This window comes from Mizuhopecten yessoensis, unplaced genomic scaffold (assembly GCF_002113885.1).
Source record: "Mizuhopecten yessoensis strain PY_sf001 unplaced genomic scaffold, ASM211388v2 scaffold5385, whole genome shotgun sequence".
Lineage (NCBI taxonomy): Eukaryota > Metazoa > Mollusca > Bivalvia > Pectinida > Pectinidae > Mizuhopecten > Mizuhopecten yessoensis.
In genome coordinates this window covers 65,129-88,326 of record NW_018406023.1, presented here as the reverse complement: position 1 = coordinate 88,326, position 23,198 = coordinate 65,129, and the positions used below count along the sequence as shown (strand labels likewise).

The 23,198-nt window shown below is 38.0% G+C and overlaps 1 protein-coding gene across 1 annotated transcript in view; it reads right to left on the bottom strand.

Annotated features, from left to right (window-relative positions):
* Positions 1 to 4,020: 4,020 nt before the first annotated feature.
* The window catches only part of LOC110450628, a 48,564-nt gene continuing 29,386 nt past the window's right edge, over positions 4,021 to 23,198 (bottom strand). The window contains exons 3-8 of the mRNA XM_021498245.1: positions 16,433 to 16,691; positions 14,008 to 14,132; positions 13,243 to 13,366; positions 11,315 to 11,500; positions 10,821 to 10,940; positions 4,021 to 10,621 (exon numbers count right to left, since the gene is read on the bottom strand). Of these exons, the coding sequence (XP_021353920.1) occupies positions 4,688 to 10,621; positions 10,821 to 10,940; positions 11,315 to 11,500; positions 13,243 to 13,366; positions 14,008 to 14,132; positions 16,433 to 16,691 (6,748 nt within the window). The 3' untranslated portion in view covers positions 4,021 to 4,687. The remainder of the gene's footprint in view (positions 10,622 to 10,820; positions 10,941 to 11,314; positions 11,501 to 13,242; positions 13,367 to 14,007; positions 14,133 to 16,432; positions 16,692 to 23,198) is intronic.

Here is a 23,198-nt window from a genome sequence, read left to right as displayed (position 1 = left end):
GTGAAATAAAGCATGGTAAACGGCAACGTAGAGTAACTACACAAAATGAATTAAAGCATGGTAAACAACAACGAAGAGTAACTACACAAAGTGAAATAAAGTATAGAGTAACTACACAAAGTGAAATAAAGCATGGTAAACGACAACATAGAGTAACTACACAAAGTGAAATAAAGCATGGTAAACGGCAACATAGAGTAACTACACAAAGTGAAATAAAGNTAGAGGTATTGCTACTGATGAATTCTGAAATGAAAATGTCGACGGGGATAACATAAGATATTGAAATAAAGATGATAAGTGTATATTGTTATATTTATAACAATGTTAAGTCTCATCAAGAAATAGCATTCGGTAATGAAGCCAAAACTACAAAAATTCACTATAAATATTAACGGGTTTTCTTAATATGATTTTATTATTCATCAATGTGCACGAAGCATTGTATGTTGCAATATTGTTTTTAGTAATTTATGATAACAAAATCATTAATGTACAATTAGCGTACAGCTTTCACATTTAGATTATGTAAAATGCATGAATAATAATATTCATATATGCCGGTTTTTTGCTTGCCTCAGTCTGCACATTCTGCATCGCATGAAATATTCTAAATTAACTAAGTTTTATGATTTTGTTCAGATTCAATAGTTTTTTTTCAAAATGTCCCCATCTGTGCTATCAGTAGGTGAAGCACTCGGTTAAGACTATTTCTGAATACCTTCTTGATGTTCCTGCTATTATGTGGATCTTTTCACGTCAATTTCCATCTGCTTTGACACTTGTTCTTTTTCTGGTGTATTTGGAAATGATATGTGGTCCGGTATACCTTAGTTAATTAAAATTAACCAACCCTTTCTGCATTTGTCTATGTGTCGTTACAGCTTTAACATCCTTTTTGCAAAATTATCAAAATAATATTAAATAAGGAAAACAATATTAATCAAATGTTAAGTTGATTTCTAACGTAGGTGAGATGGATTCTCTTCGTGAATTGAGAGGGAAGCTATCGCGGGCATTAAAAGTGTCTCCATCAAGACGACACAACTGATTTGAATTTCATCCTTTTACAATGGTGACTTTTACAAGATACGTATCCAACTTCGAGGCAGTGAATAACTATTGTCGTTCCTGCAGTTTTAATGTTGTTTGTACAAGTCATTTTTCTTTTATTCAGCGCCAGTCATCATTTCAGCGATAACAAACATTTATTCTTTCCCGTAAACTAGAGCTGATATACAAAAGTTTCAACCCTAGATCAGTTGTTGTTGATGAATATTTTCTTATGAAATCGTATTAGGGCAGACAAGGTATAAGCTTTCACAGTATCCACTCAGTATTCTTAACCGGGTATGCATTGATCATTTTGATATCAGTAATAAATGACTGGTGCTTGTATGCAATGTACATGGGATTTATTGATACATATTTACCATTTTAATGAAATATTTGCAAGGATAGGCTTTTGTATTTTAATTTAGTTGGAGTAAAAAGGGTCTTACATCAGTGGTCAAACTATCACGAAGGGCGCCGGGGTCAAAATTATTAATTTGTTTTGGAATTTCACTCCGACACTTTTATATATCCTACATGTTCATAATACATACCCCAGACCTTGGTTTTTCCTTTTCTTTTAAACATCAAGTGGTAATCACTAACCAATACTAAAAAGTTCCAATGACGGTATCCTACTTTATCAGAAATTTAAATGATATCTGGCGAAAACAGACGGCAAACAACAAGAAAATACGTCAACAAAACCTTACTCCGAAGTAGATATAGATAAAACTAGACCACTATCCATTTGGAGACACTTGAAAAAGAACAAGAATAAGACCAGGTGTTCCGGAAGGGCAAACTCAAGAACTCAGGTAGTGACAACAAACCACGAGACAACCTAGCGAGCATAATCCGAAACATTAACCTTCTTGACACAAAAAGAAATATCATGTCCTTCTATCAGATCATGATAGTGACGATCAAACCTCTCATAGTCTTCATCAACCTGCATCTTTAAAACCCCTGTGTTCAAAGTATGTCCGTCAGCAATTGAAATGTTTGAGTCATGACGTTCGAAACAGCCTATTGAATCCCAAATCTACTGCGACATGTAAAACACCTTAGGTTGGTGGAAGCGTCCCGCTGTTCAAACGGCTTAAAACTAGGCCTTCCTGATGGGCATATTGTAATATCAGTGAATGGCTGAAATAGGAGAACCTGTAGCGTCCTTGAATTCAATTTCACAGGGGTATATACGATCCACATAGTCAACACATTTCTTATTATTCAAAGACAGCACACCGTAGATATCCGCAAAAAAATTGAATGATTCGGCTAGGTTTTAATTACAATTCCTGATACAATAAATGCAACCTCATATATTTACATTCGCTTCCATTGAAGCTGTGTAAACCGTGACTGCGTATACATTACCGTATACGCAGTGAGATTCCTTGGAGACAATTGTTTCCTATTGATGACGTAATTTACATTGTGACGTCATAATGGTAACGTTGGAGATCCATCGCTGCACGCAGGCTGTAGGCTGTTCATTTGTTTGAAATTACGCACGTTACGGAGGTTTTGTACCATTATAAAAGCAAATGTATTGGAGTTAGCTTTATTCTGAATGTACCATCATAGTAGGAAAATATATAAATATAAGAATTGATTTTCAGTTTGACTGCGTATACGGTAGTATGAACGCAGTTGGCAACGAACATATTCTTTATGGAGCGCTTACGCGCTCCATAGACTATGTTCGTTGCCAACTGCGTTCATACAGAACTACCGTATACGCAGTCAAAATGAAGGTCAATCCTTAAATGAAAACACAAGCAAGTCGGCCAGAAGAAGAAGGAATGTCTACATTTCCCCGTGAAAAAACTTGGATTCGAACTCGACTCTGTCATATTCACAATTTCATCCTCCGTATATTCGCAAAATATACTCCAAAATAGTTTAAAATCACATGTCTATATTGGCGTTCGTATTTCTTTGAAAAAAGAAGCTTTATAAACAAGAGAACGAATGCGTCAGTTGGTATGGGATATGGTAAAGAGTAGAAAGGTCAAACATATTCTCAGAAGAAACATGTGTGAGAATAGGATGTGCAATTATGATTTTTTTTTTTTTTTCAAAATCCACATTCCATTTATTCCACTACTTGAGAATACAGTATCAAAATGCGACTGTAACCCTGAGGAACAAAGAAAGGTAATGAGAAGTTGTGATAATTGCTTGGTTGAGTAATGTGAACAGCTAGGTATAAAACGTTGGTTTAGGTATGTGTTCCTATTATTAATGGGTAATGACAATAGACATACGACACTTGTTGACACTGGAAATACGACACTTGTTGACACTACACATACAACAATTGTCAACACAGACATACGACACGTGTTGACACTAGACATACGACACTTGTTTACACTAGAAATACGACACTTGTTGACACTAGACATACGACATTTGTTGACACTTGAACACGAGACTCGTTTATGCTAGACATACGACACTTGTTGACACTAGAGATGTGACACTTGTTGACACTAGAGATCCGACATTTGTTGACACTAGAAATACAAACCGTGTTGAAACTAGACATACAACGTTTGTGGACACTTAGACATGAGACCCTACTTGACACTAGAAATACGATATTTCGAATATACAAAAATGATAATAATAAATAGATAAATAAACAATAAATAAAACATTTTGCTAAGCGTAGGCGTTTTTGTATACTACGATGATAAAGAAACGTCTTCCTATCAGAAAATTTAGATAATTTTAAAGACACCATCAAAATTAAATATTGTCAATGACTAAAATCATGGTTATAATGTAAAAACTGAGAACAGATGGTACATGTATTTTGAAAAAAAGAAGAAAATAATGTCCGTAACTGTGTGCTTTTATTTTAGTTTGTCTCTTTGTGTGTTACCTTAAATGTCTCATACATGTACCTTAGAAAGGTTGGAAAAGAAACAAATAACTCATAACTCAATCATTCACAGATTTGTTTTATTTCAGTTACTCACACTTTAGGTTGATTTAGGTATACAGCAGTAAAGTAAGCCATATGTAAAACGTTGTTGATACCAAAGGAAACTTGATAGATTGTCTTCAAGTAAGACATATAGCTGAAAATATACGAGTAAATAACGAATATAAAATGCTCCATCCCAAGTATACACACATGGTAATTCCTTTTTACCCGACGTCATAAGTAACACTAAGGTGTAGTGTGCGGAGCATACATCCCTAAGATTAAACAGATAGGCAATAATAAAAAGTTGAAATAGTAACGATAGTGGCAGAAGAGATCCCGTATAACTAACAGTAAGGCAAGACATTGCTTATACAATATAAGTAGAACGTACACATACTATAACGATACACATACATATTGACTACACTGTGGATTGAAAATAATTGAATAAGTCAACAACAACAAAGCAACATAAGATGAGAAATGGAAAAAAAAAGTGTCATGTGTTTAGCAATTTATATATTGTAAAGCATTACCATCCAAGTTTAAATAGCTATGATAATTCAAATGATAGGTTTAAATAACTAAACATATAATGTAGCATAATTAATAATTAAATGATTAGAATGACGAATACATGACCTCTTTGTAATATTATATGCATGGGGAAATCAGATATATTGAGTTTGTCTATGCTTCCCATTTCCAAAGAACATCCGCTTTGGTAAGGCCTTTTGGTTGGTTAATGTTGGCTACAACCGTTGCATTTGTAGCTAGGCTAGATGTCTGTCTACGAGGAGAAGGTAGTAGCGGTGGGAACTCTTTCGGCTGCTCACCTGTAGACACTAATACCTGATTAGGTGTCTGCATAGCGTCTTGCTTAAAGGGTACTGGCGTTGTTTGTGGAGGCGTGTTTTGGTTTAAAAGATTTTCACGCAATAGCTGCACCAATGCGTCGGTGATGTCCTTACTCAGTGGTGGTTCAGTAGGGAGGATTTGAGGTTGTATTTCCAGAACAATTGGTTCATTGACCACATCCTTGGCGGGGCGAGATTGCGCTACCGCCATTGCTGCCAGGATTTGTTCAGCTGTTAGACTATTCGCCATCGGACTATCAGGCATCGACATCCTATTTGCTGCTAAACTGTTTAAAAGATCAAATGTGTTGGATCCTTCAATAGAATTTACGTTGCTTGTTACAGCTATTGCTGATGGCAGTATTTCAGTGTTGTTCAATATCTGTATCGGCGGTCCCTGTGGCATATTGTTGAGCAATGAATTGTCGATATTGTTTAAGGGAACAACACGTATTGATGAATCGAACATTGGGTCTAATGGTGTTATCGAAACTGTGTTTTCCATCGTTGTAGAAAGTTGTTGTGCATTTATCTGAGCTAGTAGCTCTCCGATTGAATTTTCAAATGCGTTACGATTGTTTAATTGGGTTATTAATGAAACTGGTCTTGTCCCACGTTCTTGAATAGCTACAGTTTGAGGACCTGTTTGCCAGGAGTTTCCAGAAATTCCCATTATTCGATTAGACTCTGGACTTGTGGTTCCTGTGATTGAATTCAGACTACCGCTTTGGTTACCAGATATTGTGTTAACAGCTATTGTCCTCCTTTCGGTGCTTACAGGCGGTGCTTGACGCTCCGTTAGCTCTCTATTTACTGAATTTGTGGCCACCGTTCGACGGCTTTTACTGATTGCTCCTCCTGTATTAATTATAGGTCGCTGATTGATATCCCCTGCAGCTTGAATGCCGATTGCTGTTCGTTGAAAAGAAATAACGGGACTTTGACCTTCTACATTATTTCGTTGAATGTCATTTCCAGAACGTTGAACACCGATCGCCGTTCGTTGACGATCATTATTTGAACCCTGTACATTAATAATTTTTCTTTGAAGATCATTAATGTCAAATGTTGTTCCTTGGCGGTTATTTCCGACGCGTTGAACGCCGATCGCTGTTTTCTGCCGATCTGCATTTTGAACTCCAACGGCTATTCTTCGACGGTCGTTTGTCGAGCCTTGAATTCCTACTGATGTTCTCTGACGATCATTTCCTGAACGTTGAACACCTGTCGCTGTTCTTTGTCGATCTGCATTCTGAATGCCAAACGCTGGTCTTTGGCGATCGGATAACATACCTTGAATTCCCACTGATGTTCGTAAACCTTCAATGCCCGACAGTTGGACATCAATCGCTGTTCTTTGTCGATCTGCATTTGAAACTCCAACGGCTGTTCTTCGGCGTTCGTCTGGCGAGGCTTCAACTCCAATAACAGTTCTTTGACGGTCACTTCCTGTACGTTGAACACCAATTGCTGTTCTTTGCAGATCAATGTTTTGCACACCTATCGATGGTCTTTGGCGATCGGTTACTGAACCTTGAATTCCTACTGATGACTGTTGGCGTTCATTTCCAGAACGCTGAACACCTATCGCTGTTCTTTGACGATCTACATTTGCAACGCCAATGGCCATTCTTTGGCGTTCGTTTGTCAAGCCTTCCACTCCAATTGTTGTTCTTTGACGGTCATTTCCTGAACGTTGAACACCAATCGCTGTTCTTTGTCGATCTGCGTTTTGAACTCCTATCGATGGTCTTTGGCGATCGGCTGTGGACCCTTCAACTCCAACTGAAAGTCTTTGACGGTCATTTCCAGAACGCTGAACCCCAATCGCTGATCTTTGTCGATCAATGTTTTGAACGCCTATCGGTGGTATTTGGCGATCGGTTACCGGGCCCTGAATTCCTACTGATGATCGTTGACGTTCATTTCCTGAACGTTGAACACCGATCGATGTTCTTTGACGACCTGCGTTTGTAACTCCAACGGCTGTTCTTTGAAGATCGTTTGTTCCACCACGAACTTCTACTGACGTTCGTTGACGGTCATTTCCAACGCGCTGAATGCCAACCGCTGTTCTTTGCCGATCTGCATTTTGAACTCCGACTGCTGTTCTTTGTCGCTCGGCTGTCGAGCCGTCAACTCCAACTGACGTTCGTTGACGGTCATTTCCAACGCGTTGAACGCCAATCGCTGTTCTTTGCCGATCTCCATTTTGAAATCCGACTGCTGTTCTTTGTCGCTCGGCTGTGGAGCCGTCAACTCCAACTGACGTTCGTTGACGGTCATTTCCAACGCGTTGAACGCCAATCGCTGTTCTTTGCCGTTCTGCATTTTGAACTCCGACGGTTACTCTTTGGCGTTCGTCTGTGGAGCCTTCAACTCCGACTGATGTTCTTTGTCGGTCATTTCCTGAACGTTGAACATCGATCGCTGTTCTTTGTCGATCTGCATTTGTAACTCCGACGGCTTGTCTTGAACGATCATTTGTTGAGCTTTGAACCCCAATTGATGTTCTTTGTCGGTCATTTCCTGAACGTTGAACACCTATCGCTGATCTTTGGCGACCAGCATTTGTAACTCCAACGGCTGGTCTTGAACGATCATTTGTTAAGCTTTGAACCCCAATTGATGTTCTTTGACGGTCATTACCTGAGCGTTGAACACCTAACGATGTTCTTTGACGACCAACATTTGTAACTCCAATGGCTGTTCTTTGACGATCATTTGTTGAGCCTGGAATTCCAACCGCTGTTCTTTGACGATCATTTGTTGAGCCTTGAATTCCAACCGCTGTTCTTTGACGATCACTATTTTGAATTCCAGTACCTGTTCTTTGTCTGTCATTTGATGGTCCTTGAACTCCTATTGCTGGCCGCTGACGGCCTCCCCTTCCATTTTGAAGGGATATTCCTACCGTTGATCGTTGACGATCATTTCCTGTACCTTGTCCGTTTAGTGACCTTTGTCGATCAGTATTTTGAACACCTATTGCTGTTCTTTGACCTAATCCCTGAACTCCGATCATTGTACGTTGACGACTTGCTGCTGTGCTTTGAACCCCTGTTCTTGTTCGTCGGTCGGTACCGGTTCCTGTACTTTGAACGCCTACACTCGTTCTCTGACGGTCATTACCAACATTTTGAACTCCTATCGATGGTCGCTGACGCTCATTTCCTATATCTTGAACGCCTACTGCATTGTTTCGTCTTCTGCTAGGTCCAACTCCTACTGCATTCCGTTGGCGGTCCCTCCCTTGGCTCTGAATACCAATTACACTGCGTTGTCGATCAGTTCCTGCAATATTTCGCCGTAAATTAGAATTTCTTGAATTTACGCCGATGGATTGTCTTGTATCAGCCAGGACGCGCCCGCGACCTCTTTCGGGGGTCTGAATGTTAGTCGCCACTCCTGTATTCCCGCGAGAACGTCCTGCATCTGACATACGCCTACGCAATGTTTCCACTAAGCCAGGTTCGCGAGAACGTATTAGTGCAGGATCTCTAATTTGATCTCTTGACCGAATACCGTTTTGTGAATCGATCGGACGAGGGTCTGGTAACTGTTCAGCTAAAATCATTGCATCTAGAAATCTCTCCCGAGCTGTACGTGTGTCCTCTACTTGTCTTCCCCTCAATCTTTCCTGAATTTCTACATTACGTCCACCCATTAAAGGTGAAAATATTCCTCCTCTGTCTCTCGGGTCTAGTATGTCAATGCTATCAAATGGGTTGGCAGTGGGAGGTAAAGGACTGACATCAGTTAGTGTATCAACAGGAGGTTGATTCGATCGATTACGAATATTTGATGACCGATCTACAGCTACGCCTAATCTTTCTCTTCCATTTCTAGCTAAAGATCGATCCCTTGTATTTCTTGCACGATCTAATGCTAATGAATTAGTTGATCTTTCTCTATTGTTGGTTGCGATCGCTGGCCGATCCCGAGAATTAGGTTGGCGTTCCCGCCTATCGTTCAGGAATCGTTGTCTTTGCCGAGAAAGTCGATTATTATCGTTGGATCCTGCGTTGAATGATGGTGGAATCTCAGTGACTGTTGAAGCTGTTGGAAACAGCTCGTCCCGTGGTTCCTGTGCTGGTTGTCTGCCATTCCCACCACTTGTAAAACCAGACATCATTCCAAATAACGAACTGATCATATTTCCTAGTCCGCCGCCATTCATCCCTTCATTATCACTCATTTGAAGTAATTTTCTTGATGTGAATTTAGAATTGTTTTCTCCAGCGTTAACAGGAGGCTTAACAGTAATAACCGATGAAACTTTCTCCTTTCCTTTTCCGGGTTCCGAATGAGTTTTGCTTTCCCTGTTTGTTCCAGTCTGGTCATTTGGTAATTTTGTTGATGACGACGACATGATTTGTTTTGCTTTTTTTTTTTCTATTTGAATTTTACCAGATGCAGTAAGATCAATTGAATCTTTGGTAGTTTTCATTGCACTTTCAATGCCGGATGTGTTATGCAGTTCTTTTGATTGATCTTTCGTTGTGGTAGCATCGTTCATTTCATTTGTCGCTACTTTTATGGCCGATACATCTTTTTGAATGATAGGCTGTGTTTGTTTTTTATCTTTGAGATCGGTAAGGACTGTCTTTTTTTCTGCCAATCCTGCAGCTCCAGAATCGCGGGAAGTCAAACGCAGATCGTTTACATCCGGGGCACTATACACCGGCTGCCCCTCTGTAAAAACGGAATTTCCTATCTTCTTTGAGGCTGTTCCTTTTGTTACTATAGCAGAACTTAAACGTGTACCAAAGTCAGTATCGTTTCCTGATTTTGTATGAGCTGACGTCTTCATTTTGGTTACTGTTTTCTTTAAATTGGTACCAACTATTTTTTTGTTGTCAGCCTGCAAAATGGTTGGACTTGCTTTCACGACAGTTTTAACAAGCGGGTCAGTTTTACCTGTATCTGTAATCTTTGTCTTTTTCGCATTAGGTGTTGCCTTGCTTTTGTCCTGTGTTAACTCTACCTCATTTAAAACTTTTGCTTTCCCAATGACACCGCTTTGGTCTTGATTATTTTTAGTTAAAGAATCGCTCAGAATTGTAGCTGTGGCTATGGGAACTTTTGCATCAATAGCAGGTTTGCTTTTTACTATAGTTTCTACTTGTGCGCTTGCTGCGTGCACTATCGGTCCCTTTTGCGCTTTTCCGTCAGTTTTCGGAGTTTTTTTATGATTTTTAATTTTACTTGCAGCCACGTTCACCAACGGCTCGTTTTTCATTGAAGATGTTTTTAAAAGTTGTTTTTGATCACTCGATTTAACTTTCATGGCTGAAACCTTATCTGGATTTACGATAACATCGCTTAAAACTTCCTTTATAGGGTCGCTCATAACTGTAGTTGGTTTTGTACCGGTTTTACGTGGACTTGCAATCGCCTCGATTAACTGCTTGTTTTGTTCTTTAACTGTAACTACTGGGCCACTCTGATCCTTCGCATTTTCCAAACGAACTATCGCTTTGCTTGACGACAAGCTAACGAGTGGAACACCTTGCATTGTATCTGTTGTTACTACGGCATCACTCTGCACTTGATCCGGAATGATTTGCTGTGATGACGCTGGTGGTAGACCATCAGACGATATGGGTAATTGTTCTGTCGCCCTGTCCGGCCTGTTGAGCTCGCGTATAATACTCCGTAGGATAGGGTACGTTTCACCCTGAGCACAATGCTTCCCTGTGAAGTCGTCCAATGGAAGTGCCCATACCATGATTCCGCCGAACCTATCGTTCTTTAACCACTTCACCTGAAAATTAAAAATTAAATCAATGAAACAAGAATAATGTATATGAGTAGAACACAACATAAAAACGTGAGAGCGCTTTGTTCGTTCATTAGTTTTGTAAGAAATGCAACTAAAACGGATAACTTTTCCTATTGACATTACATGATGTTGATTTCTTTGTAACACAGCAAGCCGGTTGTCAGGAGAGATAAGAAGTTACCTTTTCTTTGATGCTTCGCTCGTTATCGAAGCCGACCCACTGATTTCCAAGCACGAGATGTGGAACTTTCTGTACGTCATCCCACGTTACCACCGCTCCGGATTTTAACATCTTACAGATCTATAACAGAATGTCTAATGTGAGCAGTGAACAAGACGTGAAGATTTTTACCACATAGCCGAAACGTTTGAGTGTAAGCACTGCCAAATGCTTTTTGCATTGTATTACAAACAACGTGGTGATACAAGTAGCAATTGACTACAAAAACGCATTTTAAATCCATTAACGTTTGAAAACCAATTACAGTTTTGTCCGTAGAGACTCTACAAAAGTTTTTCTTTTGATTAAAATAAATATCGCCGAATGGATGTAGCACTTACTCCATCTAATTTATATCTCGAAAGGTGTGGTTTTGTTCCGTTGATAATGATAACGATTTACGATAAAAATTAAAATGTAAAATAAGCTAGGGCTTAAAACAATTCAATATATACCTCATAGTACGCCAGGAAGCCTGTTTCTTTTGTGGAAGAGCCACTCACACTTCCTCCGCTAGAAGGATCGCCGGGTGCTTTCTTATTTGGATCAGTTAGGGTAAATCCGCGACCATACTGTGCAAACCCGACGATGAGTTTATTGGCTTGAGCCCCTTTACGTATCCAGTAGTTTATCGTCCATGCCTGTAAAGACAAAGAGAGCAGGTAAATGCATTGACAAGGCAGTGGATGTATTCTTAATGTATATTTTATTGTCGAAGACAACGTAGCTTCTGTATTATACAAACAGTGTAAGCATCCTTAATGTATTGTACAGAAGGAGATGCAGACAGATATTGTGTAATGCAAGTAAACATGAAAATAAATAGGGTAAAATAAAAGACAAAACCGAATTCGGACAAGCATATAAAGAAACCAAGGGTGAACACAGTGGCATCACGAAACCTTTCAATAAACAAATGAAGAACTAAGCTGCTCAGGAAAAGCAATGCGATTTGAATGACTTTTCGGATTAGATATCTTAAAAATCTTGACCTAAATACTTTTGGCAAATATATGTGATTAATCATCTATAATTTAGAATATACATGCATTATACTATTTTCAATTTTTCCTATTGTGAATTTCCGTGTTCTCACAGTAACATCACTGCTTTCCCAACTTACAATGGTTAAGTTTAAGAGCAAGTGATGATCTGCGTGCTGATAGACAAACTACCAACACAGTGTATGGAGATTCACAAGTTGATAATGAATATGGGCAACTTTTATGGTTGCCGTCACGTTTTAATTTGGAAATCAGCTATTTTATTTTGTGAAATTAAGGTCGATGCTTTTTATTAAAATCAATAGTCTGTCTTCTTGTTTTATCATATCTATCCCGATTTACGCTTTGAGAGAATGTTCCTTCTTGAGCATTACATGGCGGGCATCGTCGATGAAGTAGAAGACGCTTTTCATTTTAGAACATCTGACCTTATTTTCCTTGTAATTTTTCAAGATTGCCTTGTTAATCTTTCCTTCGTGTTTAGCCATAGTTTTATCGATTTTGACCTCGAATTACAATTTTGTCACTGTGATATGTTCTTGTTTTCTTTTTGACATCAGATCAAGTATGATGTAATTCGTCTATGACGACAAAAATAAAATCTTACGGGATTTCCTTCGTTCTATATCTGACTATGAAACAAGTCTTCTTCTTTTTTTATATAAAATTGCATTGTGTTTTTTTGCGAGCAGCAATTAAAATTGGATCAAGATATGCTGCAAATAATCAAGACTTAAACTGTTCCGGCTGACTTAAAATCTAAACAGACGGTATTTTGGCTCCCGTCTTATCACTTTTGTGAGGTCACACAACTTTTATACCAAGTCCAAGTGTTTTGTTACATGTTTGGGTTATAGTATCATATGACCTGTCAACATCATCTCTCAAGTTCACATTACACCATGTATAAAAATATAAAAAAAAAAAATCATTAGAATTAATTTCAAGATCCCCAAAATGACGTTGCGATGTTCCGTAATATACCTACTACACGTAATTTATAAATGAAAGAAAAACGTAGGTCATCTAAAATGGTGATTTTACTTTTCATTGATAGTGATTTGGAATGATAGGAATTGAATCTTGGTTTTGCTTCATGCTCATTCGCTACGGCCGCTCATGTGTGCATGGTGTGTAAATACCCCCCGCCCCCAATCCCCGATCATACTTTCATGAACATTAGAAAATCAACTTTCAATCCCTATGTTAATTAACCAGAAAAAGAACGCCGGTCAAAGTACATGTAAAGAACGTGATCGTGATATCTATATTAACCAATAGAAATCCTTTAGATGTGTTACCAATATGGGTCACATTAAATATATAACCAACACCTCGGGAGTGAGGTAACCACAGACCACATCATTTAAATATCTCACCATATTGAGCTTGGACTGGTATCCCGTTGTGTCGTTTCGTTTGAATAGTGCGCTATGGTGACCGACGGTGTTTTCCCACATACCATGGTAGTTGTATGTCATCACGTTTATCATGTCACAATATCTGAAACGCACAACACTAACTTTAATGTCCATAATGTAGCATATATAATAAGCAGGTTTTAATTGATTTGATATGCTTGCCTTGTCTTGTTGGTAATTATTCTCAACGGTTTTGCCTGTTTGTGGCAACTATTTATGATAAAGATATCGTTGTAACGACACTCTACATTTACATGGAAAAACAGACATTTTAAATTCTTAAAAAGACCCATATAAAATAAGATAGATATAGCGTTGTCAGCTCCTTCTTTATAACAAAATGGTCAAACTCAGGTAACAGTGTGACGTCGTGTTCGAACTATCTGTGAGTGATGTCATAGTTGAAATATTAATAGTAACGTCTTGATTGAAACATCACAGTACAACAACACGAACAACAATACATAATAGCATGTCAAAGGGAAAACACCAGCATGAGGCTTCATCGTTTTATGTTAGAATGACGTCATGATGGAAACGCTAAATGTCCAGTACAATGTTAGTGTGACGTCTTTAATACAATAGATCCTGACGTCACAAAGGAAAACAACATCACGGTTTGTTATCATATGTACATAAATACAAAACAATCATGATTATTCCTATGTTGTATTGGTTTAAGGTATGACGGCGTCGTACAAGAAATATGACGTCATAACTTACAAGGACACGTCGGACACCTTGTAGCCCTGGTCGATTTTATCCTGGCTGGCCGGCACTGCTATAGACAGCAGCAACCTTTTCCGGGCTGGATTTCTCACCTCCCTATTGAACACAGTACTGACCTCCTAGAATGAAAATTAATCATTGTTGCATTCGTTAATTTTTAGATTTCTAAGATTAAAGTCACCAGACACGGATTAGTCGTATTCTATATATTCCGAAAATAATGTCGAGTAGTATGCTCAACTTACAAACTTTGATGTCACTAGTTGATATCTGCACTCGTTCACCATGCGAATAGGTCTTCTATGGTGGGACACTCAATTGTTTATTTTGGAGTGACAGACTGCTTTTATGTTTTGCGACGTGTCATAAGAGAACAGAACACATAATGTTTTTTCACAAATCTTATATATTATATGACGTTTCATTAAGTTTTTAATCACTAACATTTTTTTTTACTTATAATATGATAGAAAACCTGCTATCTTGACCTGTTCCTTCAGTAAGTAGACACCTGTTTCTATCTCCACTCCCACATAGACTGTTTCTATCTCCACTCCCAAATAGACTATTTCTATCTCCACTCCCACATGGACTATAGACTATTTCTATCTCCGCTCCCACATATACTATTTCTATCTCCACTCCCACATAGTCTATTTCTATCTCCACTCCCACATAGAATATTTCTATCTCCACTCCCACATGGACTATAGACTATTTCTATCTCCGCTCCCACATATACTATTTCTATCTCCACTCCCACATAGTCTATTTCTATCTCCACTCCCACATAGACTATTTCTATCTCCCCTCCCACATAGACTGTTTCTATCTCCACTCACACATAGACTATTTCTATCTCCCCTCCCACATAGACTATTTATCTCTCCACTCCCACATAGACTATTTCTATATCCTCTCCCACATAGACTATTTCTATCTCCACTCACACATCGACTATTTCTATCTCCACTCCCACATATACTATTTCTATCTCCACTCCCACATAGTCTATTTCTATCTCCACTCCCACATAGATTATTTCTATCTCCACTCCCACATAGACTATAGACTATTTCTATCTCCACTCCCACAAAGACTATTTCTATCCCCACTCACACATAGACTATTTCTATCTCCTCTCCCACAAAGACTATTTCTATCTCCACTCCCACATAAACTATATCTATCTCCACTCACACATCGACTATTTCTATCTCCACTCCCACATATACTATTTCTATCTCCACTCCCACATAGTCTATTTCTATCTCCACTCCCACATAGACTGTTTCTATCTCCACTCCTACATAGACTCTTTCTATCTCCACTCCCACATAGACTCTTTCTATCTCCACTCCCACATAGACTATTTCCGTCTCCACTCCCACAAAGACTATTTCTATCCCCACTCACACATAGACTATTTCTATCTCCACTCCCAAATAGACTATTTCTATCTCCACTCCCACAAAGACTATTTCTATCCCCACTCACACATAGACTATTTCTATCTCCACTACCAAATAGACTATTTCTATATCCTCTCCCACATAGACTATTTCTATCTCCACTCGCACAAAGACTATTTCTATCTCCACTCCCACATATACTATTTCTATCTCCACTCCCACATAGACTATTTCTATCTCCACTCCCACATAGACTATTTCCCAAATTCGAGGTGGTAGTAATATAAGTAACTAGCAAATTGAAAAACTTTAAAAGAACCAATCAGTGTTACATGTAAAACACACTTCCCACTTTTCTGATTACTGTACACGCGCAGTTGACATGTTTATTGTTTACCTTTTCATTGTTGTTATATAGGATTTATTTATTTGTTTATATGAATTGAAATAACTTTCTTCTCTTCTGTACAACTTGATAAACATGTGTTTTTACTTTAAATTGTGTATTTATAATCATGTATCAAAATCGCATGTTAGGGTTCAGATATAAACTTTATTTGTTTTAAAACAATTATGAAACAACTTTTTTCAACTTAAATTAATCACTCTTGTTGGCCCGGATGAAAGCGCGCTGTAAATGTATGTTTTAATGTGGGAGGCAAACCGGAGTTTCCAGAGAAAACCCACGTGGTCGGGCGGGTGACCCTTACCATGTTCCAAATCCGATCGGGAAATCGAATTCCGGCCGCCTTGGTGAAAGGCAAGTGCGCTATCCACTGCGCCACCCGACCACCCGAACAATAGCATTTTCATTATTTTCGCCATAAATATGAATGTTGTTAATCGCTGTTATGAAAGTAACAAGAAAAATAAACATATTATTCTCACTTAAAGGAAACATCATTTTTATAACATATATCTTATATTTTATCGCCGAAAATGAGAATAGGACAAATAAAAAGACGAAACTGACGTGTGCATTTTGTACTGTTCAAGGAAAAACCTACCTTTAATAGAAGAGAGAGGTTGTCTTTGTCCTTGGATCCACCACTTCTAGTTAAGCTTCCCGGAAATTCCCAGTCAATGTCGACGCCATCGAAAAATCTCTTTCGTAGAAAAGTAACTGTACTGGAAGCAAATTCTTTTCGTCCCGCTTCGGTTGCCGCCATATCTGAGAAATTCTTTCCTCCAGCACTCCACCCTCCCACCGAGAGTAATACCTTCAAGTTTGGATTTATTTTCTTCAGGTCTGTTACCTGTTCATATCTAAAAGATAGACGTTGGTCAGTGAATTATAATAGCATGAAACTACTTCTGGTAACAATAGACGCGGGGTGAAACGAATTGCAGAAATATTGTCTATCATTCGTTTGACATAGGAGCTCTGAAATATTCCATGTGGGTTGATAGGCCGCAAGTATCAGTTTACATGTATAATATATAGTAACAAGTGAACAGGTATGACATATAGTAATCAGTGGAAAGGTATGATATACAGTAACAAGTTAGCAGGTATGATAAACAGAAATACGTGAACAGGTATGATAAACAATAATAAGTGAACAGGTATGACATACAGTTACCAGTGGATAGGTATGACAAACAGTTACCAGTGGACATGTGTGACATACAGCAATCAGTGGACAGGTATGACAAACAGTTATAAGTTGACAGGTATGACATACAGCTACCAGTGGATAGGTATGACATACAGTTACCAGTGGACATGTGTGACATACAGCAATCAGTGGACAGGTATGACAAACAGTTATAAGTTGACAGGTATGACATACAGTTACCAGTGGATAGGTATGACATACAGTTACCAGTAGACATGTGTGACATACAGCAATCAGTGGACAGGTATGACAAACAGTTATAAGTTGACAGGTATGACATACAGTTATCATTGGACAGGTATACGTAGGACATACAGTTATTAGTGGACAGGTATGACATACAGCTATCAGTGGACAGGTATGACATACAGTTATCAGTAGACAGGTATGACATACAGTTACCAGTGGATAGGTATGACATACAGTTATCAGTAGACAGGTATGACATACAGTTATCAGTGGACAGGTATGACAAACAGTTATAAGTTGACAGGTATGACATACAGTTATCAGTGGACAGGTAGGACATACAGTTATTAGTGGACAGGTATGACATACAGTTATCAGTGGACAGGTATGACATACAGTTATTAGTTGACAGGTATGACATACAGTTAACATTGGACAGGTATGACATATAGTTATCAGTGGACAGGTATGACTTATGCAGTTGTGGGAACGCACAACGTTTCACGATGTGCGCACGATGTTTGAACGATACAAATCTGGACGATTTTTGCTCGCGCACATTTGTGCGCACGATGGATGACCGTTGTGCGATAACAATCGTGGTTGGTGTAAATTGAGGAATGGCTTAACAATATAAACGGTTTCGTGTTTAATCACATCAATAAGATTTTTTAATGTTTTTATATTCAAGTTACATGTACATCTATAACCTTATCTATCTGCTTTTGTATGGGTTTTTTTAATTAGAAATGGTGTATACGGTGTTTTTAATCGACCCAAATCGATCACACATATATATTTTCTGACCCGGGCACAATCCAGGCAAAGGGGACCAAAACGAATGCAATTAACAAATATCTAACGCCCAGTTGTGTTTTCATAATGGTCTTACGGTATCATATATCATATATCAGCTCAGGCCAGGGCATTACCATCAGTATATTGATGGAGCCTTTGTACTCTAAAGAAGAAGAAGAAAACTCCGGTAGCCGAACCCATTCTTGACAGTCTAGCTGTCACTGGCAAACTGTTTAACACCCAAAGTAAAATTAAACATAATCTAACAAAACCGAATTCAGTTGGCATTTATTTAGCCTATGATTTTGTTTGATTGGGTTTTTTTGGTGTTTTTTTTTGGTTTTTATAAACAAACATGAGAATAGCGAAGATAAAATCAGATAGAAAAGTTCATTTTTAAAAGCATTCGCATTGTATGTGTAGATAGTCAAAATAAAAAGGGGGTTAAAAATAATAACAGAGATAAAGAATAAATGATGTGGACTATGTGATATATATAACGTCAAAGGGGGTAAGGTTGGGTAAAAGACATCGGAGTCTATAGAATAGACCGATGTCTTTCAAGTAGTTAAATAATGCCTTCGAATCCACGGAACTGAAAAGAGTTTTCATATCCGGGACTCGAAAGTAGTTATCATGAATGTGTTTAAAATCGGAACATTCTATTAAAACATGTTCCATTGTAAATGAAGTGTCACATGCGTGGCATGAAGTTGGATCTTCTCGTTTTAAAAGGTACGAATGAGTAAGAAATGTGTGCCCAGTACGGAGTCGAGAGCGGACAACTTCCTCTCTACGATCTTTCCGATTGGGAACAGATGTTTTAAGTTTCGGTTGTACTTTAAAAAGTCTGTTGCTGGTCTCTAGAGACCAGCGTTGCTGCCATTTATTTTGAATGGCTATACGAATAATAGGTTTAAAATCTGTATATGGTAGTTTGATATTTGTTTGTTCGAGATTTAACGGATTTTTTGCCTCCCTGTCAACAAATTCGTTGCCTTTAATTCCGACATGACTAGGAATCCATAGTAAAGTTATTTTAGATTTTTTTAAGATACGAGATATTCGAAAAGCAAGGTTTTGTACGAGAATGTTTTTAGGATCTCGTAACTGTAAACTTTGTAGTACAGATAGAGAGTCTGAACAAATGATTGCCTTTTTAATGCGGTACTCATCGATATGGTCGAGGGCCAAACCAATGGCGCATGCTTCGGCAGAAATTATGGAGGCGCCGTCGGGTAGTCGCACTGAAGTATAAGAATTAGCAGTACAGCAGGCTGCATCCATGTTCTCACCTTCTTTGGAACCATGGGTGTAAACTTGTGTATGCGAAGGGTAATTCGAAATGCATTCTCGAAAGGAGGATTTGTGTTCTTCGGGCATTACCTCGCTCATGTAATGTACATGTAAGGTTAAAATCAGGTGGTTGTATTGTTCATGGAGGATCAACAGATATGTTAAATTCAGCTAAGTTGGTCAAATTTATGTTGAGTTCTTGCTGAAAACTTTTGAAATTTGGATACCAAATGTTGGCAGAAGTTTTGGGTTTTGCGTAAATATGTTTCGGTATTTTGGGTTGAATACTTGGTCGAAAGCAGGGTTATTAGGGTTTGATTTTAATTGAGCTGCAAACTGCAATGCAAGTTTCATTCGCTTCCACGTACAGGCTTTTTACAGGTGTTGTTCGAAAAGCTCAAAGGTCAAGACGTAGCCCTAGGTTATGGATTGGGTCTAGCATCTACAGGCAAGAACTGCTCGCCGACCCGTATACCATAGAACCAATTATCCAGTTTTGTTCGAGTAAGTGATCTGTTTGGGCGCAAAAGCATTTTTACGGTCCACTCCCCAATCAGTATGAGAAAGGAGAGTTTCGAATCAAAAATTAGGCCGAGAAATTTAGACTGTTCAACAACAGGAATTCTAGTGACATCAAGAGTAAGATTTGGGTCATTGTGTGCCTTTCGTTTTTGAAAGAAATGCATGCACACAGTTTTGGATTTAAAGAATTTGAAGCCGTTTTCGTCTGCCAAATTTTGTAGTTTGTGTACACTCTGTTGAAGTTGTCATTCTATCGTGTGCATTTTCTTAGATCTGTAATAGATCAAGAAGTCATTCACGAATAACGACCCTTCTGTTGACTGACCAAGACATTTGACAATATCATTGATTTTAAGACCAAACAGGTGACTGATAGGAGTCCATCCTGTGGGACTCCCATTTCCTGTGTAGACGTTTCAGAAAAAGTTGAACCAACACAGAATTTGAAGTGCCTATCGGATAGGTATTTAGATATAAAATTGAGGAGGTGTCCACGTACGCCAAGATCGTTTAGCCCATGTATGCCATGGACCGATTGTTGACGTCATCATTAGTATGACGTCATAATTGTTATGTTGGATATCACTGACCCTCCCTGGGCGATGTCTGTACTTTTCATTGAACAAGCATACACGATATATACATTATTTGAACTAAATGTTGAATAAAAATAAGTGTAATTGAATTTTCTATAAGATGAACAGATTAAAAAATATGATAAATATGAGTATTGAACTGCTTTCAGTTGGCATTCATAGTCAATATGAAACTGGACAAAAGTTATTGCATGAAGCGAACTAGCCATTTTGCCTATGAATGCCAACTTAAAGCAGCTCAATGCTTAAATGTTGGATCCCATCCATAGTCAAGGGATACGTCTAGTACTTTAGAACAACACTAGTGAAAACCCTTTACGTGGAAACCAATGAACCATCTCTTTATGACTTTTGAAAAAAATGGCTTTACAGTTTGCTGCCCATCTTAATTCAGTTTCCATTCCAAAATACCTTAACATATTCCCGTAAAATCTATGATACATACCAATATTTGGTATCTGAATTTCGAATTTCCTGCAGGAGCTCTACATCAATATTAATAATATAGAATACAACATATAAGATATTCCACAATGGAATATACAAACATCTGATGTTAATTTTGAATTGCATTAGCGGGCAAAATCGAGTGCAATGCCCGAAAAACATAAGTCCTTCTTTCGGGAGTAAATGTTGTTGTTCCCTTCCCATACACAGCTTTACACTGATGCAATAACCTCCTGCTCTGCTCTACATTCCACTTCAAATCGACTACCAAATGGTGCCTCTATTGAAAAGGCAACCGCATGTTCTGACTCTCTGTCGGTCCTGAAAAGTTACTAGATCCCAAAAACTCTCTTATACAAAACCTCTCTATCCGCATATCTTGTATCTCAAAGAAATGCACAATAATTCTTCTGCGGATTAAAAGGAATAAAGGGTAATGAAAGTGCTGACAGAGCAGCTTAAAATGCATAAAACTCGAGCCAACAATGTCGAGCTGCCACATACAGATCTTAAACCCATTCTACGATCGGTCATTCAATGGCAGCATCGAGGGTCTCACGAGATAAACCAAAACACTTTTTAAAGTGCGATACAAACCTATTAGCAATTTCAAATATCTCTCAAACCTAAGTGATTAAAAGGTGCAGGGCATCCCTTATATATCCTGCAACTTACAAATAACAAATGGCATTTGCCACCACAATTACTGATTTTATTTATAAGCTAACTTCGATAAGTAAGAAAACAAATCAGGACTTGGAACTCACTTCAACCACAGGCGTTGAGAAAATAGTATATGATATATATAATATACAATGTAAAGTATTAATAGGTTATACTTATAGCACATAAAGGGTACCATGCACCCTTTTAATTCACTTGAGATTGAGAGATATTAGAAGTTGCCAAGCAAGGGATGTGTCCAGAAGCCATAACTCAGTATAACACAAAAGGAAAGTGTGTAGTGAATATGCATTTTATGTAAGTGTACTCAAATGAGTAAAGTTGTAAATGTCCACTCAAATTATAAATTAGAAAGGAAATTATTGAGGAAACAAAACACTTTTCATTTGAAAATTACCTAAAACAGCCATTGACTTGATCCTCCGTTTGATATACACAATCTTTAAGTGACGAGTGAATTTCTGTCATTTTTTATTTCTTTATATACATGTATGCCTGTTTAATTTACACATGTTTCATTCTTTTATATACATGCATGCCTGTTTAATTTACACATGTTTCATTCTTTTATATACATGTATGCCTGTTTAATTTACACATGTTTCAAAAACAGACATGGTATTATTTTGGTCGTTTTCGGTCAAACTTTTGCCTTAGGTTTTGCGCATGAGATACAATTAGACATCTTTGAACAAATTAAGGAGGTGATAATCCGGATATACCCGGGTCCCCACAGGGACTTATAGACACCCATCCTCTGTCTGCCCAGTCGGACAGACCGCAGTGAGGAGGCAGTCCTCTTCCGGCTCCGTACTGTTCCTACTGATGTTTATCTGCTGAATAGGGGCGATCCATCTATATGCCACGCAGGTGACTATCTATGTAAAGTTGAGCGCATTTAGTAGAATGTTCAGATATAAAAACATTCGTGATACTTCAATGTCACGGACAAAAAAAAACTTTTCACTTCCGAACACTTGGAGACATTATTCAATCATATAAAAGACATTAGCTGTGAATCCATTAACCTACATGACGCTTATACAACATTTATGCATATCTCTTTCCATTTCAATATAACCCATTAACCTACATGACTTACAACATTTATACATATCTGATTCCATTTCAGTCTAACCCATTAACCTACATGACTTACAACATTTATACATATCTCTTTCCATTTCAATCTAACTCATTAACGTACATGACTTACAACATTTATACATATCTCTTTCCATTTCAATCCAACCCATTAACGTACACGACTTACAACATTTATACATATCTCTTTCCATTTCAATCAAACCCATTAACCTACATGACGCTTTTACACCATTTATACATATCTCTTTCTATTTCAATCTAACCCATTAACCTACATGACTTACAAGACTTATACATGTCTTTTTCCATTTCAATCTAACCCATTAACCGACATGACTTACAACATTTATACATATCTCTTTCCATTTCAATATAACCCATTAACCTACATGTCTTACAACATTTATACATATCTGATTCCATTTCAACCTAACCCATTAACCTACATGACTTACAACATTTATATCTCTTTCCATTTCAATCTAACTCATTAACCTACATGACTCACAACAATT